Source organism: Chrysochloris asiatica, unplaced genomic scaffold (assembly GCF_000296735.1).
Source record: "Chrysochloris asiatica unplaced genomic scaffold, ChrAsi1.0 scaffold00080, whole genome shotgun sequence".
Classification (NCBI taxonomy): Eukaryota; Metazoa; Chordata; class Mammalia; order Afrosoricida; family Chrysochloridae; genus Chrysochloris; species Chrysochloris asiatica.
The window spans coordinates 1,029,228-1,045,293 of NW_006408598.1; the positions used below are offsets into that span (position 1 = coordinate 1,029,228).

Below are 16,066 nucleotides of genomic sequence, written 5' to 3' on the forward strand. Positions count from 1 at the left end.
ATCATCTCTTTCTGCAGATGTAGTCAATTTGATTTCTGTGTATTCTATCTGGCGAGGTCCATGTGTATAGTCATCTGTTATGCTGTCTGAAGAAGGTATTTGAAATGAATAAATCAATGGTTTTGCAGAGTTGAATTCCAGCATGAATTCTATCACAAAGGCCATATTTTCCAAATATTGATCCTTCCTCTTTGCTCTCAACCGTTGCATTCAATCACTGGTAATGATCAATACATCTTGATTGCATGTTTGATCAATTTCATATTGAATAAGTTGGTAGAATTCTTCTAATTCATCCTCATTTGGCTTTAATGGTTGGTGTGTAAATTTGAGTAATAGTGGTATTAACTGGGCTTCCCTGCAGGTCATGAATATTATCCTATCATAGACAGATTCCAGATAGCCAATAGCAGTCCATTTCAGCTTACTAATGCCTAAGATACCGATGTTTATGCATTCCATTTCATTTTTTACAATTTCTAATTTTCCTAGGTTCATACTTCTTACATTCCATGTTCTGATTTTCAATGGAATGTTTACACCTGTTTGTCTTCATTTTGAGTTGTGTCCCATCAGCAAATGAAGGTCCCATGGACTTCATCATGGTCAACTCTACTTTAAGGAGGCAACGCTTCCCCAGTCGCATTTTGAGTGCCTTCCAACCTAAGGGGCTCATTTTCCAGTACTATATCTGACCAATTTTCTCTGCTATTCATAAGATTTTCAGTGACAAAATATTCGGAAGTAGTTTATCATTCCGTCTTCCTGGTCTGTCTTGGTCTGAAAGCTCATCTGAAACCTGTCCACCATAAGTGACCCTGCTGGTATTTAATATACCGGTGGCATAGCTTTCAGAATCACAGTAACTCACAAGCCCCCACAATATAACAAACTGACAGACAAGGGGTGGCATTTAGTGATAATGATCCACTGTGATCCAGATTTGTCTGTATTAGCCTGTTTTGGATTAGGGTTTTGTTCACTTCATAAAATCAGTTCAGGGGTTTTCTATCCTTCTCTATGTTCTGAATAGTTTGGATAGAATTGGGGTTGGCTTTGGTAGAATTCACCAATAAAGCCTTCTAAGCCCAGACTTTTTCTGATGGGATGGGGGGATTTTGACTGGATAATTTTCCTTTTGTTATATATAGGTCTATTCAAGTGGTCTACTTCAGTCTGCCTTAGGTTAGGTAAGTAGTGTGTTTTTAGAAATTTGTCCGTTCTGGATTTTCAGATTTGTTAGAATACAATTCCTCATAGTATTCTGTTATTATCGTTTTTATTTCCACTGGTTCTGTTGTAACCTCAGCCATTTCATTGCTTATTTGCATCTTCTTTTCGTTTGTTAGATTTGCAAGTGGTTTAACAATTTTTATTAATCCTTTAAAAGAACCAATTTCTTTTCTTGATTCTATTATCTTTTTTTTAATGTTTTATTGTGAATTATATGATAGTTTACATGGGAGAACATTAGTTTTACATTCATTCTATCGTATATCGTTTCATTGCCATGGTTACAATCCCCTCCATGCATCATCAGCAAACCAAAGGGTATATCCTGCAAACCTGCCCCCTACACCTCCACCCCCCACCCACCCCAGTCTTCAGCACACAGTCGCTCTCCCTCTCTGGATCTAAAATCCCCAGATGCTCCGTCGCTCCATGTCATCGTCTCTGCCTCCATCTCAGGCATCGCTGCTTCTGTGGGTAGGGTCCTGCCTCTCCGCTGATGGTCCTAGGGACCTCTGCTCCTAGACTGTAAAGTTAATCACTCCCTTCCTGGCTATAAAACATCTACCTTTCCATTTCCAACCCTCACAATCAGTCCTGATAACAATTATTCACTATTGTATCACAAGAGACCCGTCTGCATTTCATTGCATCAGCCCCGCCAAGACAGATTGGATACTACTCACTGGGATTCTACATTCCTCTAGGCCCTCTGGATCTAGGTTTATTGAGAGTGAACCTGGGAGGTGATACTCTTAAGTCACCAAAAGAGACCAAGTGCCCCCCTCTTTCTTACAGACTGGGGTATTTAAGGTGGTGTGGTCTTGGGTACAGTTCTGAGGAGTTTCCAATGGGCGAGGTCTTGGAGATTTTTCTGAAGCATGAAATTTGGGGGGGTCGGGGAGGGGCATTGTGTCTTGGTGTAATAATGACTTAAGTTTTCTAGAGACCAGAAGTGTGAGCAAGGCTTTATTCAGCGCCACTTGAGGGCAGCTGTAATGCCGTTTTGTTGATCAGGCACAGAGTCCTTCAGTTACATAGGTCCTTCTTTGTCTCTTACATAATTGGTTTTTGCTCTAAAGTCTGTATTATCAGAAATTAATAATGCCACTGCTCTTGCTCATTTTTATTACCATTAGATCTATTTTTTATTCTTTGATTTTTAGTCTGTTTTTGTCATTGTTTAGAGGTATGTTTCTTGTAGATAGTATATTGAAGGGTCCTGTTTTCTTATCCATTCTCTGCCTCTCTCTTAATTGGTGTACTTAATCTATTTACATTCAGTGTAATTATCAATAGGCATGAATTCACTGCTATCATTTTGCTGTGTATTTTTTGTGATACTGCTGGTGTCTTTGTTTCACATAATGTTATGTGGCGAGTTCATTTTGTTTGTGAGTTTTCTTGTCATAGTCTTCATTGCTGTTGTTTTAATGTTTACTAAATCTTTGTGCTTTTTCTCTTTTTAATAAATAATATTTATTAATTTTCCCTGAGATTACCGTGCAATTTATTTATTTCTTCATTGTTTCATACTGAATTCTATTTCACTTCCTCAACATTTGGAAGTTCTATAACGGTACTATTCCTACTTTTTACTTTGTGGCTGTTTTCATTATTTATTGGTATCTCTGGTTCCCTGTTTTCGCACTCTTTGGTTTGTTTTACTTTGGATACTTATATGTTGTTGTTGTTAAGTGCCATCGAGTCAATTCCAACCCATAGCATCCCTATATAGGGTTTCCAAGGAGCAGCTGGTGAGCGTGAACCACCAACCTTGCAGTTTAAAACAACTTTGCAGTCTGACGCATTAGCCCACAGGAATTCAAGGAATTTGTAACAACCAGACCAAATTTACAAAAAATACTTAATGGATAGAGAACCAACAACGGCAGACAATTTGGATGCTTATTGGTTAATCTCAAATTGTCTGCTCTTGTTGGTTCTCTATCCATTTAGAATTTTTTGTAAATTTGGTCTGGTTGTTACAAATTCCTTGGATTTCTGTTTTTCTGGACATGTCCTAATTCTGCCATAATATTTGAGACAATTTTACTACATTATTTAGCAGTTGTTTTTTCTTTCAGGGTTTTATATATGTCATTCCATTGACTTCTTGTTTGCATGGTTTCTGCTGAGAAATCAAAATTTAGTCTTACTCTTCTTTGTAAAGAACTTTGTTTTTGCTGAGATTCTGTTAGGATTCATTCCTTTTCTTTGCATTTGAGAGATTTGTCTTCTGGCTCAGTAATTTGGCCTTCCATATATTCCTATCTCCTCCTTTCCCCTTTTGATATATTGTCAATTTCCAAAGTTTTGGTATTAATCTTCCGGATCACTATTTGCAGGTTTTTACTATTTTTTTTCCCCATTTGTTCTTGTAATGTTTTCCTAATTTCTTCTAAAGCTTTTTCTCTGTTCTCTTTGCTCTTTCTCTTAATCAGTTTATGATATCTAAATATCATTCTTTAGAATTCTTTTTCAGGTAGTTCCAATACCTTTTCTTTCTCAGAGATATTTTCTGGCTCTGCATCTTGGTCACTTGTTTGAGTCACTCTTGTCTGGTTGCTTCATATGCACTGAAATTGTTTTCTAAAGACATTTTGATGATGTTGTATTTGTATGTAGTTGATTTTTATGTATCGATATGAAGTCCTGTTGTGGTGCTGGACTGCTAATTGCATGGTCAGTGCTTCCCACCTTGGAAACTTGATAGCACGTAACAACAGTATCTAACAGTTTATTTCTGATGGGTCTGATTAGAAAATGGAAGGGTATGCACAGTTCTATGTTCACCGACTGTATAGCTCAGGTCATGGTAGCTGTACATTTCAGGGTAGGTTTGACATATGCTGGGTTTGTCTATTGTTCATCAAAACTGGTAGTGACTTTTGCCCAATGAGGGTACAGTTGTGGCTAGGCTGAGTGGGCATCGTTGCTGTTTCCTGCCAGGTGAGGCAAGAGAAAAATGACACAAGGAAAAAAAATCTAAACAAAGAAGTAGAGGAAAACTGAAAACGGGAAAGGAAATGAAAACTTTGGAAGAGAAAATAAACTAAACAAAAACTAGGAAGAGGGAAGAAGAAAAGAGAATGGGAAGATGAAAACAAAGTACAAAGAAGGGTGGAAAAAAGAAAAGAAAAAATAAGTTGTGCAGAAATAAAGGTTAAAAACAAGCGAAGGGAAAAAGGAAGGAGTAAAAACAACAAAAGGAAAAAAACTAGGGCAGGGGCTAGACTCAAAGAGGAGAAAAAGGGAGGGATGAGAGGGTGACATGCTCAGCCCAAATGGCAGGGCACCTAATCTGGAAGTAGTTCATGCCACCCAGAAAGAATTCTTTAAGTGCCATAGGGCTGCTAGAACAGAGCAGCTAGTTATGTTAGTATAGGGATGGTCAGGTACCAACTCTTAAGTGTTCTGCAGATCTGAAGAAGCAGAGTTCACAAAGCCATGTGTCTTTGACCTTTGTCAAAACAGGCTGTTGTTGGGGGTGGCTGAGGGTGGTAGCAGGCCATGCATTTGGTCTCCAGGGGAATATGAGGAACAAGGGAGATTTGTTCCTACCTTTCTCATCACCAGCCACTGGTGTGCATCCATGCTGTGAGGTCACTCACTGCTTGGATCCAATGCTGGTCACAAAAGTTCAAGATGACTGCACTGAGTCAGGCCAGCCAGCAGTTATCCATCTGTCTCCTTTCTCACAACCTCTAGTGAGCTTCCATATTCAGTCTACTCCTCCATCCTATCCTCTGAAGCTCAGGGTTCCAAGATTATCATGTGTGTTTCATTTGATCACTCGGGTTCTGGTGTGGGATAAATCACTGGACCACAAAATATGTTTGAACCTCAAGGTCAGCAATTCAAATTCACCAGCCATCTCTTGGAAACCATATAGGGTTGCTATGAGTCGGAACCAACTTAATGGCACTTAACAACTAATCAGTATTGTAGAGTATCTGTATAGCCTGTCTGCCTTCTTCCTGGAAATCCCTAGTATATATGTTATTAAATGGTCCCAGCCTATGTGTTTTCTTACTTGCCAAAAGATTCACTTCAAAATAGGATAACATTTTAGAGCAGTACTTTCATTTCCTAGTATCTAAAATTTTCCAAAGAGAGAAAAGAAATTTTTTCTGTAACAAATTCAGATGTCCCTTCATATGATATTGTTAACCATGCAGAAAAGATCTTTATACATTAGTTATCTGTTGACTAAACAGTTGAGTCTAGCACACAGTGAGCAAAGAAATTTTCACCACAATAAAATTGGATATCATTTTTTTTACCCAACCATCTTGGAGATTCTTGGGTTTTTTCTCTCATCACAGTCTACCCTTCAAGTTTACTTTTATGACTTTTCATCAGATTTTTATAAAACCCAGCACTGTACTTTGTGGGCTCTTTGAAATTATTTCTCACAGTGTATGTGAAGAGATTTATCTTCTTTATTAATCATATTGTTGTTGTTGTTATTTTGTGCCGTGAAGTCAATTCCGACTCATAGCGACCCTGTACAGAGCTTCCGAGGCTGTAAATCTTTACAGGAGCAGAAAACCTCATATTTCTCCCACGGAACAGCTGGTAGTTTCGAACTGCTGACCTTGCGGTTCGCAGCCCAGTTAGTAACCACTACACTACCAGAGTTCCTTATTAATCGTATACAGTCTGTATTTTATGCCTGCCAAAGAAGGAAGGATTAGAAAGGGGTAAAAAAGCAATGAAAGTGAAAATATAAAATGTGTATTCATAAACAGCCTTAGGAATATATTCATATGTTCCATTTTTATGAACAGATAAAAATGCAAATGTAAATTTAGGAAAAATAATTTTAACTGAATGCAGCTCCAAAAGTTAATGCATACTTTGGAATACTTAAAATGGGGCTACAACATGCCCAGTGAAGGAGGCTTCCTGCTGCAGAGCCTCTGCATTACATTAGACCAAAGGTGGAATCCTGAACAGCATCCAGAATCTTCTGAGGTGGAAAATTTCCACTTAAAAGGACAAGCAGACCAGCCTGGAGCAGTTAGAACAGAAAATACTTCTTGCAAGAAAGACCAATAGGAAAAATATGAAACAATATAGGTAGTCCAACTGATTACTACAAGAACAAGCAAGTTGCTCGCCCAGGAGACGTCAAGGCAAGTGGTCAGGTCCCCTCAGACTAAACCCATTTTCAAGACTAAGACTCAGTGGGAATACATGCTCTGATTGGTGACCACGTTCATCACCGATAAGGGGAAGTGATAGAAAAACAGCAATGAAGCTGCAAGCTAAGCCCTACAATGTTCAATCGACTCTTGTGAACCCAAGTGGAGACTTGGTCGGCCAGCAGTATGGCAAGACCTCGGGACTCTTGGGCCCAGAGTCAGTGACATAGCCACAGAGGACTAGAGTGGACAGTGAAGCGTCCAGCTGATAAGAAGAGAGGGCATATGCACAAGAATGCCCACACTTGCAGATAATACACACTTGACTTGGCTTCAATGACTGGATGATCAGAGCACAACTAGAAGAAGAAAGAAGAGGAAAAGAGTAATCTGATACAATTTGATGAACTTGACTTCCACTTATGGATGCAGTAGCTCTAAAGAGGGAACAAATCCTTACAGCAAGAATCATTCCCACCCCTCCATACACAGAGTAGACAGGGATGGGCCACTTGGACATTGGCTACCCAAAATGGGGGAGCCTACAAAGGCAAGAAGTGACTGGCTTATAAGCCTTCAAGAGTTGTCTAGATCCAGAGGGCATGGAGGAGTAGTATCAAGTCTGCCTGGGAAGGGCTGATGAAAGGAGATGTGGATAGGTCTCTTGTGATACAATAGTGAATAACTGTTATCAGGACTGATTGTGAGGGTTGGAAATGTAAAGGTAGACGTTTTGTAACAAAAGGAGGGCAGTGATTGACTTTGCAGTCTAGGAGCGGAGGTCCCTGGGACCATCAAGAGAGAAGAGTGCACGACCCTACCCAGAGAAAAAGTGACACCAGAGAAAGAAGCAGAGACGATAACATGAAGTAATGGAGGCCAGAGAGGGAGAGGGACTGTGTGCTGATGACCGAGGGCAGGCTTGCAGGGTATGCCCTTTGGTTGGTTGATGATGCACGGAGGGGATTGGGAACCATGGCAGTGAAATGATATACGATAGAATGAACATAAAACTAATGTTCTTCCATGTAAACTTTCACATGATTCGAAATAAAACTTTTTTTTAAAAAAAAAAGTTAATGCATACTAAGACTTGAGTTACATAAGTGCTATATATATATGTTACACATTACTTTAACATATTGGCTTCTCTGCATTGAAAGGCACAGCTTATTCAAGAAAATAATGCAGCAGTTCAGAAAGGATCAACACTGTGCGTTAACAGCCTAGAGAAGCAGTATGTGGCTTTGGAGATTCAGAGCTTTCTTATTCTTTAGACTAGTCTGTCATACTTTAGAACCCTGGCATCAGTTTCATTTTAATCCCTCCCAGTCCAAAAGACACAAAGAAAAGGAAGATAAAATATGACATTAGTCCAGGGAATCAGGACATATGTGTAATGTTACTATCATAATGATATCATGCATTTATATAGTACCATGCACCAGGTACTAATTAAGCACATCACACATATTCAATCACATATTGAATAGCAGTGGGACATTGTCAGATGTAGTGCCAGAAGATGAGCTCTTCAGGTTGGAAAAACTAGCTCCTCAAAGTAGAGTTGACCATTATGACACAAATGGGGTAAAGCTCTCAGGGACAACTCAAAATGAAGAGAAACAGCTGTAAACATCCATTAATTGAAATATAGAATGTGCGAAGTATGAATCTAGGAAAATTGGAAATTGTCATGTCATGAAGTATAACACTGTCTGTGATGGATATTATCCCATACACCTACAAGGAAGACCTGTTAATACCACTGTTATTCAAATTTATACACTATCCACTAAAGCCAGTGATGATTAAATAGAAGAATTCTACCAACTTCTTTAGTCTAAAATTGATCAAACATGCAAAAAGATATTGATAATTACTTGTGAACAAACAGGAAAGATTAGTGGTTACAAAATATGGCCTTAATTCCCCCCCTCCCAATCCTGAATGAAATTAATTACGTACAAGCAGCTATTGGAAAATGTCCACTAATGGTTTACTATGTACTAAATCATGTAGTTTCTTTGTTCTGATAGTACAATAATTCTTTAGTTATGAAACTTTGTAGACTATTTTAGTACATTATTATAAGTACAGTGGCATATCAAATACATCTTGATCTTTATCAAGATTTTATTGAAAGGAATTTTAGTGTTTCTTTAAATATAGATGTATTTTTATCATGAATAGATGTTGAATTTTCTATTTTTGTCTGAAGATAAGGTAAATCACTTGAGATTCAGAAAAATTGTCTTATTTATGCTATTCAGTCTTCCATCCAGAGCATTGTGTTTATTCATTCATGTCTGTAGTCTTCTCTCAGTAATTTTTTTTCTCCCTCTAGATAGTCTGTAGATTTATTGAGATTACTTCTGTGTTTCCTGTATTTTTCTTAAAGTATAAACAAATTAGGGCTGATAGCCCTATAATTTTTAACCCTCTTATGTTTATATGTTATTGTCAGGTGGAAAGAAAAACTCAATGAAATCTGCAAAAGATGGCACATCTTCTGAAGAAGAAACAGAAATAGAAAGGCAAAAGGTAAAATGGAATCACTGTTACTTGCTTCGTGGATAATTGATATGTATAAGTTAAGTTTTTCGTGAGTCTCTAGGGCCTTCGATAACTGATTTTAGTGATGAATTTTATAAATAATTATAAAACCCATAGGTTTAGAAACTTAATTTTTAATAATACCTTTCTGCCAAACATTTTTTCTTCAACTAATGCATAATTAAAATTGACTTCAAACTACAGGTACATTCTTTTATGATGAAGAGGAATTTATCTTCTTATTAAAACTACTAAATAACATCGCCATAAATTGTAATTTAATCTGAAATCTGCTCTATAATAGAGACTTCACCTTTACAACTTGTTCCTGTCTTTACTATTGCAAATAATGTAAGTACACACAGACTTCAAATGTTTCTTGGAAATGTAGTGAGCCGTGTACTTTAGTGACCCTAAAAACCCAAATGCAGAATTTTTTGCTTGGTTTTCCTGAGCCAAGAATTGGAGTAAGATCAGCAACGAAAATCAATTATATTCCTTTATACTAATTAAGACAACCCGGAAAACAATACCATTTACAATAGCCACCCAAAACATGAAATACTTCTAACTATAGGAATAAATCTAACTATAGAAACTAAAGACCTATACAAAGAAACTTATAAAACACTACTACAAGAAACCAAGAGACTTACAAAAATATAAGGATTTACCATGCTCATGGATATGAAGACTTAACATTGTGTAAATGTCAACGCTACCCAAATCAATCTATATATATGATGCATTCCCAATCCAGATTTCAGTGTCATTCTTTAAAGAAATGGAAAAACTGATCACCCGCTGTATATGGAAAGGAAAGAGACCTCAGATAAACAAAGCATTATTTAAGAACAAAAGTGGAGTCCTCTCACTTCCTGATCTCAAAATCTATTACACAGCCTCAATGGTCACAACAGCCTGGTACTGATACAGTGATAGATACATAGATCAGTTGGAACAGAATTAAGAACTCAGAAGTAAACCCATCCACATATAGTCAGCTGATCTTTGACAAAAGGCCAAAACACATAAAATGGGGAAAAGATAGTCTCTAAAGATTATCAGTCAAAAAACAGAGACACACTTACAGACTATAATAAATGGCACAAATATTACTAAGCATACACAAACATAAAATGAATAGATGACTGGGACCTACTAAAAATTAAATATGTATGTGCATCAAAAGAGTTAAGAGACCCCATAGAATGGGAAAAAAATTGGGGCAGTAACACATCAAACAACAGACTGATCTCTATAATTTATAGCAAAAAAACAACACCTGTACCATAAAAAGACAAGCAACCGAATTTTAAAAATGGACATAGGACATGAACAGACACTTGACCAAAGAAAAGACATTCAGGCAACCAACAAAAATGATGAAATATTCACCATCAATAGTCATTAGAGAAATGCAAATCAAAGATATCATCTCAACTCTAACAACAACAAAAAAGAAAACAAATGCTCGCAAGGGTGTAGAGGTATTGGGACCCTTCTACCTTGGAGGTTGGAATGTTAAATGGTATAACCACTGTAGAAAACAATATGACACGTCCTCAAAATGTTGAAAATCAAAATACCTTTGTGGTTGGTGTTTTTTAAGTGCTGTCCAGCCGTACCAGGACTCCAAAAATACCTTTTGAACCAGCAATTCCTCTACATGGAATATTCCACAAGAAATAAGAGCCTTGACACAAGTAGATATATGCACACCCATGTTCATCACAATACTATTCACAATAGCAAAAAGATGGAGACAGCCTAAATGCCCATCAGTGGAAGAATGGATAAATAAACTGGTATTTATACACAGTGGAATACTTGGCAGCACTGAAGAATAACGATCAATCTGAAAAACATCTCATAATATAAACGAACCAGGAGGACATTATGCTGAGTGAAATTAGTCAGCCACAAAAAGGACAAATATTGTAGGAATCCACTATTGTAAAAACTCAAGGAAAGGTATTCATACTAAAAAAAGAAAAAATCATTCTTTGATGATTAGCAAGGGTAGGAGGGCAGGCAACTTGGGTGATTGGAAGGGCAGTATATACTAGGAAGGTTGGTAGAATGCTGAAGACATGTGAAGACACAGGTTTGTAATGGTTAAAGGGGATAGAGGTGTTACTGTTTTTAAGTACTGTCGAGTCTGTTCCAACACATAGCAACCCTGTAAAGAGTTTCCAAGGAGCAGCTGGTGAGCTTGAACTGCCAACCTTGCAGTTCAAACTGACCTTCCAGTCCACAGCACCACACCAGGACTCCACAACTAGAGGTAAATACTGCTATATAAATAACCCTGGAACTACAGTTTCCTGCAGGCAGATACACAGACTGTGTGAGTATGCAAAGGAGAGGTGGGGGTATTCCCACATAGATATAAGGATTTGCAAGAGAATATTTTTGCATGGGTATTTACCTTTCTTGAAAACGTAACTTCATAGTTGTGGTAGAGCATACAAGTGAGAAAAATGATGAAAACTTTGTTGATATCATCGAACTTCTTAAGTCAGTGGAAGCTCAGGACCATAGTCACAGGGTCACCATGGTCAGTTGGCATAACGATTTACAAAGCCAATGTTCTGTATCCTACTTTGGTTAGTAGCAGCTGGTAGATTACAAGCTCATTAGCAGCCATCTAAGGTGCAATTATGGGTCTGTCCATGTGCAGAACAAAGAATGATAAAAATCTGAAGATGCTTGGCATCAACTAATCCATTGGACCAATAGAACTTGTTAACATCAGTCACTATGACTTTTAGACTAGAAGAACTAGATGGTGCCCGACTGCCACTATCAACTGCTCTAAAAGGGAAGGATCACACTAGAAAGTCCTGGATAGAGTAGAAAATGTGGAACAAAACTCAGAATTATAACAAAAACCAGGCTTACTGGTCAGAAAGAATATGGAGGAACTGTGACCCTCAACCAACCTTCAGGTCAGAAACAGACTTCACCCAATTTTCAGATAGGTGTATATTTGGGACAACAACACTAGTAAAGTGTGGAATGGTCAGTCATTCAAGATCAAAAGGGCAATATTTATCTAAGGGCAAAGTTGAGAAGTGGTGGGAAGAAGGATAGGATGGAAATAAGTAAGAACCATAGTGAAGAAACTGTTGTTCCACGGAGGGGATTGCAATCATTGAGATGAAGCAAAGAGTATGATTTGTTGAATGTAAAACTGATAATCTTGTCCGTAAACCTTCACTAAATCCACAATAAAATGTTTAAAAAAATAACAAAAAACCCAGTGGAACAATTCTACTCTGTAATATATGGGATCCCTCATCACAAATTAGAATCAACTTGATGGTTAGAGTCCCCATAACCCTTACATCCTAATACAAAACCATGTTAGTGTATACTGCATGCTAATATTGTATGCATTATTGTTGCTATTAAGTGCCGTTCAGTTGGTTCTGATTCATAACAACTCTGTGTACATTTTCCAAGGAGGTGAGTTTGAACCTCTGACCTTGCCACTAACCATGGAGAGATATAGAGTGCTTCCATTATACCAGAAGGTTCTTCTCAGCAAAGCAACTACAAAACTGATTCTGTCACTATCAGTTAGGTTTTCCTGTTCATGAGTTTCATGTAAATATTTTTTAGACCTGTCTTCTTTCATTCAGTATAATTATCTGTGAGATTAAAAAAAAAAAAAAAATTGGAGTCAACAATGCCCACATACTGACTGACTTTCACGTTACTGTCTAGGAGTGAGCCTCATACCTGCCTTTTAAATCTTTTCTGTTCTCCACTCCTTTCATATACAAAATGCTCATGAAATTATTTTCAAAGCAATAGAAAAACTTTCTTTGTGGAAGCTAGTTCTAAAAAGAAAACCAACTGCACATGCAAGGGATGGAAGGAAAAGAAAATTGAAGCAGTCTGAAGAGGTAATATACAAGGGGACTTCAAAAAGTTTATGGAAAAATGGAATTTAAAAAATTTTTAAATTTAGGCTATATTTCTCAACATAAGTTCCAACAAGGTCAAGATACTTTTATAAGCAGTGACACCATCCATTTAACTGAGGTCCTTGGAATTTAACCATGTCAGTGCAATCATTTTTACATTATTAACTGAAAAAAATAGATGCAATTTAAAGATTTTTTTTTTCAGATTAAGAAAGAAGGAGCCAAATCATGACTGTAAGATTGCCTGATATTTCCCATAAATTTTTTTGCAAAATTTTCCTTGTTTGATGAGAGGAATGAGCAGGCGCATGTACATAGTAGATATTCTCTGGTGAAGCTTTTTCCGGATGTATTTCTGCTAAACCTTGGGTTAATTTTCTCAAAACACTCTCAGAATAAATAGATGTGTCATTGAACTCCAGAAAGTCAGCAAGCAAAATGTCTTTACTACCACAGAAAACTTTTGCCATGCCCGTTGCTCTTGACCAGTCTGCTTTTGCTTTGATGGAACCACTTTTACCTCTTAGTAATCATTACTTAGGAGTCCTGGTGTGGCACTGTGGGTTAATGCATCAGACTGCACAGCCATTTGAACTGCAAGGTCAGCGGTTCAAGCTCACCAGCTACTCCTCAGAAACCCTATACAGGGTCGCTATGAGTCAGAATCAACTCGACGGCACTTAACAACAACAAATCATTATTTTGATTGTGCTCTTTCTTCAGGATCACAACTCATAAAGCCATGTTTCTTTGATCTCCTCTTATAATTATTCAAAATGCTTCAGGTTCTTGATCCCACTTGTTTACATTTATATTGAAATCCCTCTTCTTGTCTGCAGCTGATCTGACATAACAGTTTGGATACCCATCAAGTGGAAAGTTTGCTCATCTCTAATTTTTCAGTCATAATTGTGTAGACTGAGCCAGTTGAGATGTTTGTGTACAATCTGTTGTTTCTGCTGTTAATCACTGGTCCTAAATGAAAACATTTAGGCCACAAACAAGATTGCTTCTTCGCAAGTTGATGCAGATTGTAGACCACAGACAGTTTCATCATTAACATTGCCTTGTTGTTGTTAAGTGCCATAGAGTCAATTCCGACCCTTCTTAAAATGAATTATCCATTTGTAAACTGTTAGTTGGGTGCGTTGCCCCCATAAACTTTTTGTGTAAAACATCAATGATTTTTCTTCATCCTTCTGCTCAAGCTTGACCATAAATTTGATGTTTCTGCTTGTTACAATTTCCCAGAATTCATATTGCTCTGATACGCACTCTTTTCAAACATGTCTTATTAGTGCTTCAAACTAGATCCTGTTCAAACACATTATAACAAGTTAGTTTGAGTTTATTTTGGTGCAAAGACCCCCCAGAAATTCATAGATAGTTTTGTTGTTTGTTTTTTTTCTATAACAGGAATTTTCCATGAACCTTTTGAAGACTCCTCATATGTAGGAAGATTCACAGAAGCCTGGATGCATGCTATGTTTTTATTGTATACATGATGGTTTATTTGATTCTTGAGGTTTCATGTTGAGTGTCATGGTCATTTTAGATTTCAGAAATACATGTTAGGACCTTGCCTTATTAGAAATACATCAATATTGAAAGAATACACCCAATAACTTTTCTTGGGATAAAAATACATGTTTGGAGATTTTACTGCATATATTACAAGATACTACACATCTGCTAGATTTAATGTCATTGTTTAGAAAAACTAAAATTAAAATGAGAAATTTTTACTTGAGGACTGTTGTTTTTGCAACCTGCTAAACAGTTATACTCGGTGACATGTGGTGTGGTTTTTAAATACAAGTTTTCACTCCTTTCCTGCTCTTAATTTGATGTTACTTCTGAAGACTACCTATCACTTTATGAAGATCTCTGGGTTTCTTTATGACTTTTGATAATCCACAGTCAGATTTATATAATAGATGTTGCCCTGGAGCATCACTGATGGAATTCTCCTTTCCTAGAGCATCTGTGCCCCATTCTACTTACCTAGGAGTGGGAGAATCTTATGTATTTGAACTGCTTCTCTTCATAGGCTGAAATGGCGTTGCTCATGATGGATGAGGAGGAGGACAGCAAGAAACACTTCAATTACAGCAAGATTGTGGAGCACCAGAATCTGAGCAAAAAGAAGAAAAAACAGCTCATAAAAAAGAAGGAATTATTGGAGGATGACTTTGAGGTAACCACAGGGACATAAGTCATTAGCTTCTTAAAGCCAGGTGTTGTCTAAAATCAGCACTTTACACAGAAATTGAGTGTAGTGAAAACTACTCTTGAAATGTCCCAGACAGGGTCCATTTCTGAGCCAAAGGCCATCTTTTAGTCAAACGAATACAGCCATTTAGTCATAGGGTAGATCGCATCACTATATTTTGGGATTCTGTTCAGTTGTTGAGTCTCTTCCGACTCTTAGCCACCAAGGAGTAGATTTGAACCGTCAACCTTACTGTTAGCAATCCAGTTGTTATCCTGCAGTGTTATACCAGGACTCTATTTTTGGTTGAGTACCAGCTAAACTACTTGGTTTGTATTTTGGTGGTCAAGTTATATAAGTAGCTTTTAATATGAGAATTACCCTCCATATAATGATCGTTCTGGAAAAGGTATTCAGAATTAATCCCAACTGAGGAATAACAGGCTTGCATCACATCAGGTTACACTCACTATAGAATGACCAGCTTGATGAGTTTTAATGACTGTTTCTCATTTGCATCTCTCACTCATCTCCTACTTCTTTGATGAGTACATAATAACAACTGATGGTCACAGAGCCTCTCTGCATTAGATGGTGCCCTTTACTGAAAACCCACAAACACTTTAAAGAACTACTTAATGACTTCCAATAATCAGTATCAAAAAACATGGAGGGGGGGTGGACATTCTGAATTTTCTGAAAGAATGTGGGATGGAGCTTTCAGATTACTTCTAAGTAGCGTTGAAGGACCAAACTCTTCAGTGAATGTAGTCAGTCTTCTATTACTGTAACTGCCTTCACACATTAATAGTAGTGCATGAAAATAGTTTTATTTATCTGTTGTTCTTACTAAGGGAGACTATTGCCTTAAAGAAAACTATTCCAACAGTTGATATCTAAGTGTGGTTTGTTTTACCCACTGCAAGTAGATTGTCATTACATGAAAGAACATTGTGCTTTGTCTGGTACAGCTCACAGTAGGC

At 37.3% G+C, this 16,066-nt stretch overlaps 1 protein-coding gene across 1 annotated transcript in view; it reads left to right on the forward strand.

Moving 5' to 3' along the window:
- The window catches only part of ESF1 (ESF1, nucleolar pre-rRNA processing protein, homolog (S. cerevisiae)), a 95,622-nt gene that overhangs the window by 79,119 nt on the left and 437 nt on the right, over positions 1–16,066 (forward strand). Inside the window, exons 11-12 of the mRNA XM_006865620.1 lie at positions 8,848–8,924; positions 14,922–15,068. Coding sequence (XP_006865682.1) covers positions 8,848–8,924; positions 14,922–15,068 — 224 coding nt within the window. The remainder of the gene's footprint in view (positions 1–8,847; positions 8,925–14,921; positions 15,069–16,066) is intronic.